Here is a 17,145-nt window from a genome sequence, read left to right on the forward strand (position 1 = left end):
GGGCGTCGCCTCGGCTTCCTTCACGCGGGGTTGCCTCTCACACCCTAAGTCTATATGTACCAAGTCAAGTCATTGCTTCAAAACTGCGACCGGTACGCGCAGGAGGCGGTTTTGGGGCGGAGCAGCAGGGTGACGTCACGTTCACGATACAGCAGAAGTCACACTACCACCAGGGTTATAAAACTATATACCCCTGGAAATGCCCAAAACTCCTACGAAAGCCTTATTAAAATTCTGTGTTCTTGGGCGGCGAATAGAATATGACCCAAACACCGCTCATACCGTGTTCTAATGAGTCTTTCACGTTCACGATACAGCAGAGGAGTCACACTACCACCAGGGTTATAAAAAAGTACCCCTGGAAATGCCCAGAACTCCCTCAAAAGCCTTGTTAAACCTGTGTTCTTGGGCGGCGAATAGAATATGACCCAAACACCGCTCATACCGTGTTCTAATGAGTCTTTCACGTTCACGATACAGCAGAGGAGTCACACTACCACCAGAGTAATAAAAAGTACCCCTGGAAATGCCCCAAACTCCTACGAAAGCCTTGTCAAACTTGTGTACTTGGCCGGCGAACAGAATATGACCCAAACACCGCTCATACCGTGTTCTAATGAGTCTTTCACGTTCACGATACAGCAGAGGAGTCACACTACCACCAGGGTTATAAAAAAGTACTACCGAAGAGTCAAACTACTACCAGGGTTAAAATGCCCAAACTCCATGTTCTTGGCCGGCGAACAGAATATGACCCTAACTCCGCTCTTACCGAAGAAGTCAAACTACTACCAGGGTTATAAAAAGTACCCCTGGAAATGCCCAAAACTCCAACGAAAGCCTTGTTAAAAATCCATGGCTCATACCGAAGAGTCAAACTACTACCAGGGTTATAAAACTACACCTGGAAATGCCCAAAACTCCAACGAAAGCCTTGTTAAAAATCCATGTTCTTGGGCGGCGAATATAATATGACCCTAACACCGCTCATACCGAAGAAGAGTCACACTACTACCAGGGTTATAAAACTACACCTGGAAATGCCCAAAACTCCTACGAAAGCCTTGTCAAACCTGTGTTCTTGGGCGGCGAAGTGTAAGAATATGGCCCTGGGTGGTTATGCGGTGAAGTGTACCAATGATATACCAGTGGGTGGAGGGAGGAGTCCGGGGTTTGTCAGTATGCATATCACGCCTCCTTCTCTACCTGGTTAACCATGCATATCAGTCTGGCGCATGCAAGGTGATAGCTGATGATGATGATAGTGTGTGTGTCAGTGTGCGTGTGTGTGTGTGTGTGTGTGTGTGTCAAGGTCTTATGTCACCTGCTCTGTGTGTGTGTGTATGTGTGTGTGTGTGTGTGTCATTTCTAGTCTCCTCGCTATAAAATATACCTCAGTAAATTAGAATCTGTGCAAAGGAGGATGACAATAATGATTCACGGGTTGAGAAACTTGCCGCACGAGGAAAGACTCAAGCAATTCAATCTATTTTCTCTAGAAGGGCAAAGGGGGAGAACTAGATGAAGGGCTTTAAAGAGGATGATATTAATAAGGTTTTGGTGGTACGAGAACCTGGAAAGACACGTAGCAATAGGTTCAAGTTGGACAGCAAAGACATAGGCAAGAACTGATTCAAAAGTAGTGTGGTGGATGAGTGGAACAGGCCTGGTAGTCTGTGGTGAGTGCTAATACTAACAGAGTGGTGGATGAGTGGAACAGGCCTGGCAGTCATGTGGTGAGTGCTAATACTAACAGAGTGGTGGATGAGTGGAACAGGCAGTCATGTGGGGAATGCCAGTACTAGCAGAGTGGTGGATGAGTGGAACAGGCCTGGCAGTCATGTGGTGAGTGCCAATACTAACAGAGTGGTGAATGAGTGGAACAGGCCTGGCAGTCATGTGGTGAGTGCCAATACTAACAGAGTGGTGAATGAGTGGAACAGGCCTGGCAGTCATGTGGTGAGTGCCAATACTAACAGAGTGGTGGATGAGTGGAACAGGCAGTCATGTGGGGAATGCCAGTACTAGCAGAGTGGTGGATGAGTGGAACAGGCCTGGTAGTCATGTGGTGAGTGCCAATACTAACAGAGTGGTGGATGAGTGGAACAGGCCTGGTAGTCATGTGGTGAGTGCTAATACTAACAGAGTGGTGGATGAGTGGAACAGGCAGTCATGTGGGGAATGCCAGTACTAGCAGAGTGGTGGATGAGTGGAACAGGCCTGGTAGTCATGTGGTGAATGTCAATACTAACAGAGTGGTGGATGAGTGGAACAGGCCTGGTAGTCATGTGGTGAGTGCTAATACTAACAGAGTGGTGGATGAGTGGAACAGGCCTGGCAGTCATGTGGTGAGTGAGTGCCAATACTAACAGAGTGGTGGATGAGTGGAACAGGCCTGGCAGTCATGTGGTGAGTGAGTGCCAATACTAACAGAGTGGAGGATGAGTGGAACAGGCCTGGCAGTCATGTGGTGAGTGAGTGCCAATACTAAGAGAGTGGTGGATGAGTGGATCTAAATAAATTCATGGATAGTGAGGTTAGGTTCACAGGAGCTGCCTTGTATCATAGGCCAACCGAAACCTTGCATACTCCTTATGGTCTTGTATGACTGGGGCCTCACACGTTCTTTCCACACACACAAACTTTGCAATTCTCCTTCTCGGCAAACTAAACCCGCCTCGATGCCTTGTTCAAACGCTATAGTCGGTGTCACGCTAGCTGGGTGGACTCTAGGACTTGGCATCATTTTTTTTTTTACAACAAAGAAGACAGCTCAAGGGCACAAAAAAAGGAAACAATAATAAAAAAAAAGCCCGCTACTCGCTGCTCCTAAAAAAAAAAGAATCAAAAGAGGTGGCCGAAAGAGAGGTCAATTTCGGGAGGAGAGGTGTCCTGATACCCTCCTCTTGAAAAGTTCAAGTCGTAGGCAGGAGGAAATACAGATGAAGGAAGATTGTTCCAAAGTTTACCAGCGTGAGGGATGAAAGAGTGAAGATGTTGGTTAACTCATGCGTAAGGGATTTGGACAGTAAATGGATGAGCTTTAGTAGAAAGTCGCGTGCAGCGGGAAAGGGGGAGGCATGCAGTTAGCAAGTTCGGAAGAGCAGTCAGCGTGAAAATATCGATAGAAGATAGAAAGAGAGGCAACATGGCGGCGAAATTTAAGAGGTAGAAGACTATCAGTAAGAGAAAAGCTGATGAGACAAAGAGCCTTAGACTCCACTCTGTCCAAGAGAGCTGTGTGAGTGGAGCCCCCCCCACACGTGAGATGCATACTCCATACGAGGGCGGACATGGTTGCTTGGGTGATGATAGTGCGTGCTCAGTGGCCAATACTTGATTTGTTCCAACGTGCATGAAATTTGCCGCAGGTTAGATCTAGTTAACACCAGGCCAATAAGCGGCGCAGAGACCGTCACCCAAGCAACGATACCAAGTCCGCGAGTCCCTCCCTCAAGGATTAGGACGGTATTCTCAAACACTTCAGCCTCCCACACCAACTATTTCCAAAGGCCGAAAAGCAGATCAGTCGGGTTCTAATGAGTGTTTCTTTAGGTCCAGGTAACAGAGAAAGGGTCAAAATACCACCAGGGTCATAAAACTACCCCTGGAAATGCCCAAAACTACTACGAAAGCCATGTTGAAAGTGTGGGCTTGGGCGATGACATGTTTAAAAATAGCCCCGCCAGCTTTCGTCACACCGTCTCTAATGTATCTTCGTTGACCCTTTACAGCGAGGATGAGCATGGGATAGGGAAGGCATATATGGGGTTGATGTAGATAGGAAATGGTTAATGGGGTAGGTTAGGTTAGGTGTGTGTTTGTGTTTGTATGTATGTATATATGTATGTGTGTGTGTGTGTGTGTGTGTGTGTGTGTGTGTGTGTGTGTGTGTGTGTGCTGGAAATGTTGTTATATTAACGAAATTAACATTCTTAAATAACTTCCGATTTATGTATGATGTTTTGGTTTTATGTACATTTGTGGTCAATAAATATCGATCTATATCTATCTGAGTGTGTGTGTGTGAAGCGCGTTTAGGAGCAAGCACACACACACACACACACACACACACACTCTCTCTCTCTCTCTCTCTCTCTCTCTCTCTCTCTCTCTCTCTCTCTGTGTGTGTGTGTGTGTGTGTGTGTGTGTGTGTGTGTGTGTGTGTGTGAAGCGCGTTTAGAGCAACCACACACACACACACACACACACACTCACACACACACGGATGTATATCTTGTTGTCGTCTTCGTAAACCACACAAATATTCCTCGTCATCACCAATATTACCGGTGTTGCTCCCAGTACCATCATCATCATCATCGTGTTGTTGTTGTGGTGGTGGTGGTTTGTCTTTATCGCCTCCCTGATTGTGAAAGCGACACACATAGGCCACACAAGCTTACACAAACATACACACATACATATACACATACATGCACACACACATGCACACACTTAATTGACTCTCTTTCGGCCACCTCTTCTGATTCTTTTTTTTAGGAGCAGCGAGTAGCGGGCTTTTTATTATTATTGTTTCCTTTTTTGTGCCCCTGAGCTGCCTCCTTTGTTGTAAAAAAAAAAAAAAAAAAACACTTTAGACAAAGACACACACACACACACACACACACACACACACACACACACACACACACACACACACTTGACAGGCAGTTGATCGATACGTTGATAAACACACACAATATTCTCGTAACGCACTCATTCCACTTTCCACATTCCTCCACACAACCTCCACGTGGCACGAAACACACTGAGAAATTAGTCCACCTCTTACTGGCAGTCTTCCACCTCTTAAATGCCGCCGCCATGTTGCCTCTCTATCTTGTACCGATACTTTCACGCTGACTGCTCTTCCGAACTTGATAACTGAATGCCTCCCCATCCTGCGGCTCCGCTGCACAAGACTTTCCACTCTTGCTCATCCCTACACTGTCCAAATCCATTATTCAAGAGTTAACCAGCACTTTCATTCTTTTATTCCTTTCACTGGTCAACTCTGGAGCAGCCTTCCTTCGTCTGTATTTCCCCCTGCCTGCGACTTGACCTCTTTCACGAGGAGAATATCAAGACACTTCCCCGGGGACGCGTGGACGTCAAATAAAACCTCTTTCTGGCATCTCTCTTTTTTTTTTTTTTTAGTTCTTCAGAGCAGCGGCTAGCAGACTTTTTTTGTTTTGTTTTTAGCCCTTACTGTAAAATAAAAATATAAAATAAAAATTAAAACGATTCTGAAGAGTTTAACAAATATTTCCGACGCAGGGGATCGAACCCGCGACAGGCCAGACGCGAAGCCGCTCCTCTAGCCGGTCGGCCAGAGGCACCCCCTGGCAGGGAGGGTTTGGGGGGCTTCCCGCCTCAGGCAGGTCACTACATTCCGAGATGAGTCTTGGAGCCAATTTCACGGTCCAACACAGAGGCTTTGTAACTGCCTGAACCAAACTATTCTTTTATTTTTTTTCTTTATTTTTTTTTTAACAGCAGAGGAGTCAGTTCAAGGGCATAAAAAAGGTAACAATTGTTAAAAAAAAAGCCCGCTACTCACTACTCCTAAAGAGTTAGAGGAGTGGCCGAAAGAGAGGTCAATTTCGGGAGGAGAGGTGTCCTGATACCCTCCTTTTGAAAGAGCTCAAGTCGAAGGCAGGAGGAAATACAGGTGAAGGAAAATAATTATTGTTCCAGAGTTTACCAGAGTGAGGGATGAAAGAGTGAAGATGCTGGTTAACTCTTGCGTAAGGGATCTGGACAGTAAAGGGATGAGCTTAAGTAGCAAGTCGTGTGTGGCGAGGCCGCGGGAGGGGGAGAGGCATGCAGTTCGCAAGTTCAGAAGAGCAGTCAGCATGAAAATATCGATAGAACATAGAAAGAGAGGCAACATGGCGGCGAAATTTAAGAGGTAGAAAACTATTAGTATGAGAAGATTTGATGAGACGAAGAGCCTTAGACTCCACTCTGTCCAAGAGAGCTCTTTGAGTGGAGCCCCCCACACTCCTAACGGTTAAATTTTCCATGCAACACCAGATACACAAGCTCAAGACTTCATGTATGGCTCCCTCAAATTTCTTTATTATCAACTCCAAACACTGCACAAGGAATTTTCTAAGTGTTTGGTAGCTTACTAACCCATCATGGCGAACTGTGAAAATGTTAATATGGGAGGAACTGGAAACGTCACGATAGAATGTAACAAGATTATTATTGCCATTATTATTATTTAAAAGAAAGAAGGAAAAACAAAGGACTGGCCGGAGACTATTGCAAGCTGTTGGAGGTATTAAGAATGCCAGCTGGTGTGATGCGGCTGGGAAAGGCTGGAATATAAAGCAAGGGAAAGGTAGGAATATAAGTCTTGCTTGATGATCAGAAGAAAGGTGTGACGTAGATCAGGTAGGAAAGACGTACAAGGATGAAAGAGAAATGGCCTGAAGATTTAATTAAGCGTCGCCGTGGCTTAGGGGTTAGCGTCCCCCAACGACGGATCTGCGGGCCCGGCGTGGTGTTATCTGCCGTCCGGTATCATGAAACATCCCATCCTTATTTTCGCATCGCGGAACCCAAAATTTGCTATCATAGAGTGAGTGATTGAAGCATCTATGTGTAAAAAAGTACCAAGGAGGACCTAAAAAGCGATGCAAAGCGGAAGAGGAAGAAAGTTTCGTTTAGTCAGCGCAACATCTGTGGTCATATGCCGGAGAGAGACAAAAGGGGAAGGACTTATAGGAGAAGGGAACAGACCCCAGGAGACGGGACACAACCCCCGATTAATACCTGGTACCCATTCACTGCTGGGTGGACAGGGGCGTAGGGTATCGGAAAAGTCGCCCAAATTTTCCCACTCCGCCCGGGAATCGAACCCGGGCTCTCTCGGTTGTGAGCAGAGTGTGCTAACCACTGCATTACAAAGCCCCCGAAGAAGAGGAAGAGTGATCGTTGATATTCTAGTTATATACATACATGCGTCGTCATTTGCTTTCATAATAAAGTAAATAAACTTGGGTGGCACAGATCCCGACAAGCAGGCGACGAAAGAGACGGTACTGTGTCGAAATGCATGTAAGTATTCAGGACGGGATGTCTAACGATCCTCAGATGGCTTATGACACCACACCGGTTTGAATCCCAGCTGTTGCTCCTCCCTGCTTGGCTGGTGGATAAATATGTACCTGGGGACACCTGGGGAAGGCACACTGTGGTTACCCGGGTGTACCACTGGCCCTGTGTCCCGGGGTGATGGCTGCCCGCCCACCACAGGATCAAGGGGCAGTGTGACGGAGATGAGCACCGAGGACACGCGCAGTTATAGCCTACACACCAAACTTTACCTTCACTCCCTTCCCTGCCGGTTCATTCCTACCTCCCTTCCTCCCTCACTCCCCTCCCTTCCTCCCTCACTCCCCTCCCCTGCCGGTTCATCCCCCTCCCTTCCCCGCCAGTTCATCCCCCTCCCTTCCTCCCTCACTCCCTTCCCCGCCAGTTCATCCCCCTCCCTTCCTCCCTCGCTCCCCTCCCTGCCAGTTCATCCCTCCCTCACTACCCTCCCTGCCAGTTCATCCCCCTCACTGCCAGTTCATCCCCCTCCCTTACTCCATCACTCCCCTCCCTGCCAGTTCATCCCCCTCCCTTCCTCCCTCACTCCCTTCCCCACCAGTTCATCCCTCACTCCCTTCCCCGCCAGTTCATCCCTCCCTCCCTTCCTCCCTCACTCCCCTCCCTGCCAGTTCATCCCCCTCTCTTTCTCCCTCACTCCCCTCCCTGCCAGTTCATCCATCCTCCTTTCTCCCTCACTCCCCTCCCTCCCTTACTCCCTCACTCCCCTCCCTGCCAGTTCATCCCCTCCCTTCCTCCCTCACTCCCTTCCCCGCCAGTTCATCCCCTCCCTTCCTCCCTCACTCCCCTCCTGCCAGTTCATCCCTCCTCCTTCCTCCCTCACTCCCCTCCCTGCCAGTTCATCCCCCTCCCTTTCTCCCTCACTCCCCTCCCTGCCAGTTCATCCCTCCCTCCCTTCCTCCCGGAAGACTGGAAGATGGCGAACGTAACACCGATTTTCAAAAAAGGAGACAAAAGCGTTGCATTAAACTACAGGCCCATAAGTTTGACATCAGTGGCAGGAAAAATACTCGAAAAGATTATTAGAGATAAACTTGTTAAGTTTCTAGAAAACAATAATATAATCTCCGACACCCAGCATGGCTTCAGAAACAAGCGCTCCTGCCTAACGAATTATTAGACTTCTTCCAAGGTATATATAAGAACTGGGATGCCCACATCCCCAGTGATGTTATATACCTGGACTTTCAGAAAGCCTTCGACAAGGTACCGCACGAGCGACTCCTTAAGAAACTGCACTCGGCGGGCATCGGAGCCAATCTGATCGCGTGGATAAGAGATTGGCTCACCGACAGAAAACAACGAGTACTACTCAACGGACAGCCTTCCGATTGGCTACCAGTCACTAGTGGAGTGCCTCAAGGGTCAGTGCTGGGACCCATCCTCTTTATCATATATATCAATGACCTAGAATCAGGACTGAAATCCACAATATCGAAATTTGCAGATGACACCAAGGTGGGTGGAGATGCACTCACAAAGACCGACTGCGATATCATTCAGAAAGACCTCAATCACATCATCGAATGGTAGGAAAATGGCAAATGTCTTTTAATGTTGACAAATGCAAAGTCATGCACATTGGGTCCCAAAATAGTAACCACACATACATCATGAATGGGAGACCTCTGCAAGCGATGCAGGAGGAAAAGGACCTTGGAGTCACTATCAGCAGTGACCTGAAACACGCGAATCACTGTAAAAAAGCATACAACAAGGCCAACATTATGCTCGGGTTCATAGCAAGGAACTTCGAGTGTAAAACACCAGACGTGATGCTATCCTTGTATAATTCCATGGTAAGACCGCACCTCGAGTATGCAGTGCAGTTCTGGTCTCCCAATTACAGAAAGGACATTGCTTTACTGGAAAGGATTCAACGACGCGCCACAAAGATGATTCCAACCTTCAGGGCTCAACCGTACGAGGAACGACTCAAGCGACTCAATCTCTTTACATTGGAGAAAAGACGCCAACGAGGGGATATGATTCAAGTCTTCAAGTATCTAAAAAAGTTCAATAACGTCGATTACACCAAATTCTTTGAACTGCAAACCAACTCAAGAACTAGAAATAACGGTTTACCCATTCAGTCGAGTCGATGTAACACAGACATTGGAAGGAGTTTCTTTTCAAACCGAGTCATCCGCCACTGGAACAATCTTCCCTCAGAAGTAGTAAATGCGAATACCATCAACTCCTTCAAATATAGAATCGACCGTCATTTCGCTGCGTCGGGAGTGAACTGAATAGCGAGGGGCTTCCATCTGCTCCTCAATATCGAGGTGCTTTCATCTGCTCACCAAGCCCCAAGTGGCGGTCGAGCAGATTAAATCACCCAAGCGGGCGACCTCGTAATGAGCCAATAGGCTTTCTCTTGCCTGCATTTCCATGTTTCCATGTTTCCCTCACTCCCCTCCCTGCCAGTTCATCCCCCTCCCTTCCTCCCTCACTCCCCTCCCTGCCAGTTCATCCCCCTCCCTTCCTCCCTCACTCCCCTCCCTGCCAGTTCATCCCCCTCCCTTCCTCCCTCACTCCCTTCCCTGCCAGTTCATCCCTCCCTCCCTTCCTCCCTCCTCCCCCTCCTGCCAGTTCATCCCCTCCTTCCTCCCTCACTCCCCTCACTGCCAGTTCATCCCCCTCCCTTCCTCCCTCACTCCCTTCCCTGCCGGTTCATTCCTACCTCCCTTCCTCCCTCACTCCCCTCCCCTGCCAGTTCATCCCCCTCCCTTCCCCGCCAGTTCATCCCCCTCCCTTCCTCCCTCACTCCCCTCCCTGCCAGTTCATTCCTCCCCCCCTGCCTCCCTCACTCCCTCTCCTGCCAGTTCATCCCCTCCTTCCTCCCTCACTCCCTTCCCCACCAGTTCATCCCCTCCCTTCCTCCTCACTCCCCTGCCAGTTCATCCCTCCTCCCTCCTCCTTCCTCCCTCACTCCCCTCTCCTGCCAGTTCATCCCCTCCCTTCCTCCCTCACTACCCTCCCCTGCCAGTTCATACCCCTCCCTTCCTACCTCACTCCCTCCCCTGCCAGTTCATCCCCTCCTTCCTCCCTCACTCCCCTCCCCTGCCAGTTCATTCCCCTCCCTTCCTCCCTCACTCCCTCCCCTGCCAGTTCATCCCCCTCTCTTCCCTGCCAGTTCATCCCCCTCCCTTCCTCCCTCACTCCCCTCCCCTGCCAGTTCATCCCCTCCCTTCCTCCCTCACTCCCGTCCCCACCAGTTCATCCCTACCTCCCTTCCCTGCCAGTTCATCCCTACCTCCCTTCCTCCCTCACTCCCCTCCCCTGCCAGTTCATTCCCCTCCCTTCCGCCCTCCCCTGCCAGTTCATCCCTCCTGCCAGTTCATCCCTCCTCCCTTCCCTGCCAGTTCATCCCCTCCTTCCTCCCTCACTCCCTCCCCTGCCAGTTCATCCCCTCCCTTCCTTCCCTCCTCCCTCCCCTGCCAGTTCATCCCCTCCTTCCTCCCTCCCCTCCCTGCCAGTTCATCCCTCCTCCTTCGTCCCTCACTCCCTCCCCTGCCAGTTCATCCCCTCCCTTCCTCCTCACTCCCTCCCCTGCCAGTTCATCCTCCCTTCCTCCCTCCTCCCCTGCCAGTTCATCCCCTCTCCTCCCTGCCAGTTCATCCCCTCCTCCCTTCCCTGCCAGTTCATCCCCCTCCCTTCCCTGCCAGTTCATCCCCTCCTTCCCTGCCAGTTCATCCCCCCTCCTTCCTGCCAGTTCATCCCTACCTCCTTCCTCCCTCACTCCCTTCCCCGCCAGTTCATCCCCCTCCCTTCCCTGCCAGCTCATCCCTACCTCCCTTCCTCCCTCACTTCCCTCCCCTGCCAGTTCATCCCCTCCTCCCTGCCAGGTCACCCCCCTCCCTTCCTCCCTCACTCCCCTCCCCTGCCAGTTCATTCCCCTCCCCTGCCAGTTCATCCCCCCCTCCTTCCTCCTCACTCCCCTCCCTGCCAGTTCATCCCCTCCCTTCCTCCCTCACTCCCTCCCATGCCAGTTCATCCCCTCCCTTCCTCCCTCACTCCCTCCCCTGCCAGTTCATCCCCTCCCTTCCTCCCTCACTCCCCTCCCCTGCCAGGTCATCCCTACCTCCCTTCCTCCCTCACTTCCCTCCCCTGCCAGTTCATTCCCCTCCCTTCCCTGCCAGTTCATCCCTACCTCCCTTCCTCGCTCACTCCCCGCCCTGCCAGTTCATCCCCCTCCCTTCCTCCCTCACTCCCCTCCCCTGCCAGTTCATCCCCCTCCCTTCCTCCCCTGCCAGTTCATCCCTCCCTCACTCCCCTCCCCTGCCAGTTCATCCTCCTCCCTTCCTCCCCTCCCTGCCAGTTCATCCCCCTCCCTTCCTCCCTCCCTGCCAGTTCATCCCCTTCCTTCCCTTCATCACTTCCCTCCCTGCCAGTTCATCCCCCTCCCTTCCTCCCTCCCTGCCAGTTCATCCCCTTCCGTTCCTCCATCACTTCCCTCCCTTCCTCCCTCACTCCCCTCCCTGCCAGTTCATCCCTACCTCCCTTCATCCTTCCCTCCCCTCCCTGCCAGTTCATCCTTACCTCCCGTCCTCCCTCACTTCCCTCCCTGTCAGTTCATCCCTCCCTCCACTCCCCTCCCCTGCCAGTTCATCCCCTTCCCTTCCTCCCTCACTCCCCCTCCCTTCCTCCACTCCTCCCCTCCCAGTTCATCCCCCTCCCCCCTCCCTTACGCAACCTACTTTGCAGACAGAAGCGGTTACGATATAGGTCACAGGAAGTTCATGGGCAAGGCTGATTAATATTTTCGTCTCCAACTTTACCTGAAGACTCATCTCGTATTCCTTTTAGAACGATGTCAGGCGTGGATAGAACACGTGAATACCACACGAAGGTAACTCATTCTTTCTTTGTTTCTTTTCTTTTACTTTATATTTTCCTTTCTGTAATTTCACACACACACACACACACACACACACACACGTCCATGGTGCAGCAGAAGCCTTGTCAAACTATCACCAGGCTCATAACACTATCCACTGAAATACTACTAACACCCTCTACCAAAGCCTTGTCAAACTACCACCAGGCTCATAACACTACCCATGGACATACTACTAACACAACCTCTACCAAAGCCTTGTCAAACCATCACCAGGCTCATAACACTACCCATGGACATACTACTAACACAACCTCTACCAACACACACACACACACACACACACACAGGAATGAAGGAAGAAAACAAGTTGGGTTAAGGAGTGGGGGAAAGATTGTAGCTAACGGTGCTCTCTCTCTCTCTCTCTCTCTCTCTCTCTCTCTCTCTCTCTCTCTCTCTCTCTCTAATACGTTTATATATTTTTTCGTTTGTTTATATCCTGTCTTTCTATTTTTTTCCACTTTCTTACCTCTCTCTCTCTCTCTCTCTCTCTCTCTCTCTCTCTCTCTCTCTCTCTCTCTCTCTCTCTCTCTCTCTCTCTCTCTCTCTCTCTCTCATTATTCTTTGCTTTCTTAGTGTCCGTCTTTCTATATCTTGTTTTATTTTATTTCCTCTCTCTCTCTCTCTCTCTCTCTCTCTCTCTCTCTCTCTCTCTCTCTCTCTCTCTCTCTCCCTCTGTTTTCTTGGTAGTAGTGAATCATGGAGGAAGAACAACAAAAATTAGAAGTAAAAGAAAAAGACAAGTGACCAAAAAAAAAAAAAAAAAAAATAAATAAATAAATAAAACTGAGAAAAAGCAAAAAAATGACAAAACAGGAGGAAAAGCAGCAAAAAACAAAACAAACAAACAGCGGGCAAGACAAAGCACGCACATGTATATACCAAGTCAACAAGTCAAGTTAACTCAACAGATTTTAGACTGCGGTACAATAGACTCATTCAGAAAACAAATACACACTCGTCACCACAACACACACTAACACTAATAATTACAGTTGATTCACTTCCCTCCCCTGCACACCCGGCTCCCCCGTCCCCCTAACAGCCAACACAGATATGCGTGTTATGCGGCCAAGCCAAAACCTCTACCCTTACACCCACCCTTAGCTCGCCCTAACCTAACCTCTGCCCTTGCACCCACCCTAATCTCCGTATCGTTAGACGCCTCCGCCGTGCACGTCAACTATTTCCAAAGGCCAAAAAGGAGATCAATCGAGTTCTAATGAGTGTTCTTTTAGGTTCATTGTACAGAGGAAGGGTCACACTACCACCAGGGTCATTAAACTACCCCTGGAAATGCCTCCCACAACGCCCATGAAAGCCTTGTCAAAAATGTGTGCTTGGACGCTGATATGTTTAAACAGACACCCATAATCGGGTTATAATGAGTGGTCTTTCAGGTTCATGGTACAGAGGATGGGTCACACTACCACCAGGGTCATTAAACTACCCCTGGAAATGCCTCCCACAACGCCCATGAAAGCCTTGTCAAAAATGTGTGCTTGGACGCTGATATGTTTAAACAGACTAGTCACCATTATTCTCACAGACCAGTCACCATTAAGAGTATGGCCCTCAACCCTAACCTAACCTCGACCCTTGCACCCTAACCTAACCTCTGCTCTTACGCCCTTACACCCTTAATCGGGTTCTAATGAGTGGTCTTTCAGGTTCGTGGTACAGAGGAAGGGTCACACTACCACCAGGGTCATTAAACTACCCCTGGAAATGCCTCCCACAACGCCCATGAAAGCCTTGTCAAAAATGTGTGCTTGGACGCTGATATGTTTAAAAGTACGGCCCTTACACCCAAACCTAACCTCTCCCCTTACACCCTAACCTAACCTCTACCTTTACTAACCTAACCTCTCCCCTTACACCCTAACCTAACCTCTACCCTTACTAACCTAACCTCTCCCCTTACACCCTAACCTAACCTCTACCCTTACTAACCTAACCTCTCCCCTTACACCCTAACCTAACCTCTACTCTTACACCCTTACACCCTAACCTAACCTCTACCCTTACTAACCTAACCTCTCCCCTTACACCCTAACCTAACCTCTACCCTTACTAACCTAACCTCTACCCTTACTAACCTAACCTCTCCCCTTACACCCTAACCTAACCTCTACTCTTACACCCTAACCTGACCTCTCCCCTTACACCCTAACCTAACCTCTACCCTTATACCCTAATCTAACCTCTCCCTTTACTAACCTAACCTCTACCCTTACACCCTAACCTAACCTCTACTCTTACACCCTAACCCAACCTCTACCCTTACACCCTAACCATACACCCTTACACACTAACCTAACTTCTACCCTTCTTAACCTAACCCTTACACCCTGACACACTAGCGGCCAGAGATCGGCAACCCATAATTCGAGAAGAGCCATTTTTCTTTTTCAAATATGGCAGAAGTGTAAATTATGAATGGAAATTACCAAACATTCAAATTTCCTCCTCCGTATGTGTTTGATAATATACCCACAGACACGATTGTAATCAAATACACAACAATAATAATAATAATAATAATAATAATAATAATAACAATAATAATAATAATAATAACAATAATAATAATAATAATAAAAATAATAATTCTTACTATTGTATTTATGAAGCCACTCCTTGAACTTAATAATTTAATCCAAGTTTACCCAAAATATAAAGAAAAACAAAGAATAAAGAATAACCAAGGAAACAGAGAAGAAAAGAAAGAATACAGAAAAAGAAACAATGGAAGGATGGAGAAGAAAAACAAAGAACAGAGAATTAATAAGAAAATATTAAGAGAAGAAAGAAAGAAGAGGAAGAAAACAGTGAAAGGATGGAGAAGAAAACAAAGAAGAAAAACTACCTAGATAATATTAAGAAGAAAGAGAGAAGAGGAAGAAAATAAAGGGAAAGAGAAGGAAAACAAAGAGAATAACCAAAAATGTATAAAGGAAGAAAAAAGAGGAAGAAAACAAGGAAAAGAAGAGAAGAAAAACAACGAAAGGAAGAAGAAAGAAGGAAGAAAAGAAAAACAATAAAAGGAAGAAGAAACAAGAAAACAATGAAATTAAGCTGAAATATAAGAAAACAATGAAAGGAAGAAGAGAAAAACAATGAAAAAGAAAAAATAATGAAAGAAGAGAAAACAATGAAAGGAAGAAGAAAAGAATAACAATGAAAGGAAAAAGTAAAAGAAAACAATAAAAAAAACAATGAAAGAACAGAAAAAAAACAATAAAAGGAAGAAGGAAAACAATAATAAAAATAATAAAAGGAGGGAAAAGGAAACAATGAAAGGAATAAAGAAAAAATAGAGGAAGAAAACAAGGAAACACAGAAACACAAAACCTAACAGCAACAAAATTAGAAAAAAAGAAAAAAGAAAATAAAGAAATTCGAAAACACAAAACCTGACAAAAAATCAAATCAAAACAACACCAAGCAAACAAAAGGTAAACCAGATACGACACAACCACAACCAACCCAAAAAACAACCAGAAAACAACAACTTACCACGGACATCAACGACAACAACAGCAACAGCGGCCCGACAACCGCCGCTAGGACAGCCCCGTTCATCCTCATCCTCTTAAATTATCTTATGTATCCGTGTTTTGAGAGGTTCCTGGCCGCCACACGCCGCCCCTTGCCTCCTCGCGGTCTTCACGGAGGTCAGGTTACGCTCGTCCCTGTGTCCGATAAGCCCCAGGGGTTAAAGGGTATGATATGCACTGTGGTATGGGAGCTTCAGCGCGTACAACCTCCCGCTCCAGTGTCCGGCGAGCCACTGAGGTTTCCCGCGGTTCCGATCTCTGGTGTCAACAATGCAGGGTGCGCTGGGATGGGTGCAGGGTGAGGCCTTGGTCCTGGTCTTGGCCTTTGTGTTGGGTGTCTCCCCTGCATATTTTGTCCAGTCATTTTACAGCAACAAGGTAAAGTCACAATATAGGCGCCAGATCTAGCCAGGCGTCGCTCCAGATTTCAAGGTTTAGTGCCACAGTAGAAGAAAAGAGAAGGAAACAATGAAACGATGGAGAAGAAAAATGACTGATTGATTGTTTAATGTTGCAGGTAAACAACAAGGGAGAAGGGAGGAAGATGCCATCCCAACCCCTAGGCAGGACAGTGTGTGATTATACAACTAGTAGGCCTACATGTAAAAAAAATATATATAATAGGGAATGGAAATAAGGAAATACAGAAACACAAAATCTTACGGCAACAAATTAAGAAAAGAAGGAAAAGAAAGGCTGCCCACCTCTACCAAACACTGCTGCAAGGGACAGTTTCAATATGTCAGCAAGGTCACAGCTCATGTATACTGTCTTCCAAGAGAGCAATCAAATTTCTAGACAATTCTAGAATGTAAGTTTTGCACATGCATGTAATTTCCACAATGAGTTACACTGTATTTATTTTGTAAGTAATAATTCCTATACATTCTGACGTCACCTCTGGGATTAAGTTTAGTCCCCAGTTTGTAGGCAGGACCACGGTGGAAATGAGACCACGGCCCTTCTCGTGTCACCCTAGCTGGGGGGCGCTGGACCTACACGGAGGCTGTCAAATACACACAGTCATTAAGTTTAGCGCCTAGGTTGTATAAGCAGGACCACAGTGGATATGAGTCGATCCACGGTCCTTCTTGTGTCACCCTGTGGGACGTTGGAGCTACACACAGACTGTCAAATATACACAGTCATCAAATTAATTAAGTTTAATCCTATAGGTTGTATTAGCAGGACATGGAAATAAATCTACGGCCCTAATTGTGCTATCCTAAGGGGCGCAATGGACCCACACGCAGGCTGTCAAATACAACAACGTGTAACTCACAAATAGTCAGATAATATGTCTAAACAAACACATATTGAACGCCGTGAGAGAACCAAGACCAACACCAAGACACCAAGACTGCCGATGCAAAGGCCTGGCTGGGAGAAATCTCAAGCCACCTGTGACATCAAGATCAGGATAAGGACCCCTCGCTGCATCCACTGAAGCACGTAAACAAAACCCAGGTTGCCGCTACTCGTCCCGCGTTGCCGCTTCTTCCTTGCCTTCATGGCCCACTTCCTCCTTCCTCCTCTTCCTTCCTCCTCCACTTCCTGCTC

General features: G+C 47.8%; 1 protein-coding gene across 2 annotated transcripts in view; it reads right to left on the reverse strand.

Annotated features, from left to right (window-relative positions):
• Positions 1 to 15,830, reverse strand: part of LOC126988395 (NPC intracellular cholesterol transporter 1-like) — an 87,980-nt gene extending 72,150 nt beyond the window's left edge. Inside the window, exon 1 of one of the 2 annotated variants that reach the window (XM_050846459.1) lies at positions 15,545 to 15,830. In XM_050846459.1, the coding sequence (XP_050702416.1) occupies positions 15,545 to 15,616 (72 nt within the window). In that variant the 5' untranslated portion in view covers positions 15,617 to 15,830. The remainder of the gene's footprint in view (positions 1 to 15,544) is intronic. The other variant, XM_050846460.1, reaches the window with a different exon arrangement.
• Positions 15,831 to 17,145: the final 1,315 nt, after the last annotated feature.

Source organism: Eriocheir sinensis, chromosome 69 (assembly GCF_024679095.1).
Source record: "Eriocheir sinensis breed Jianghai 21 chromosome 69, ASM2467909v1, whole genome shotgun sequence".
NCBI lineage: Eukaryota > Metazoa > Arthropoda > Malacostraca > Decapoda > Varunidae > Eriocheir > Eriocheir sinensis.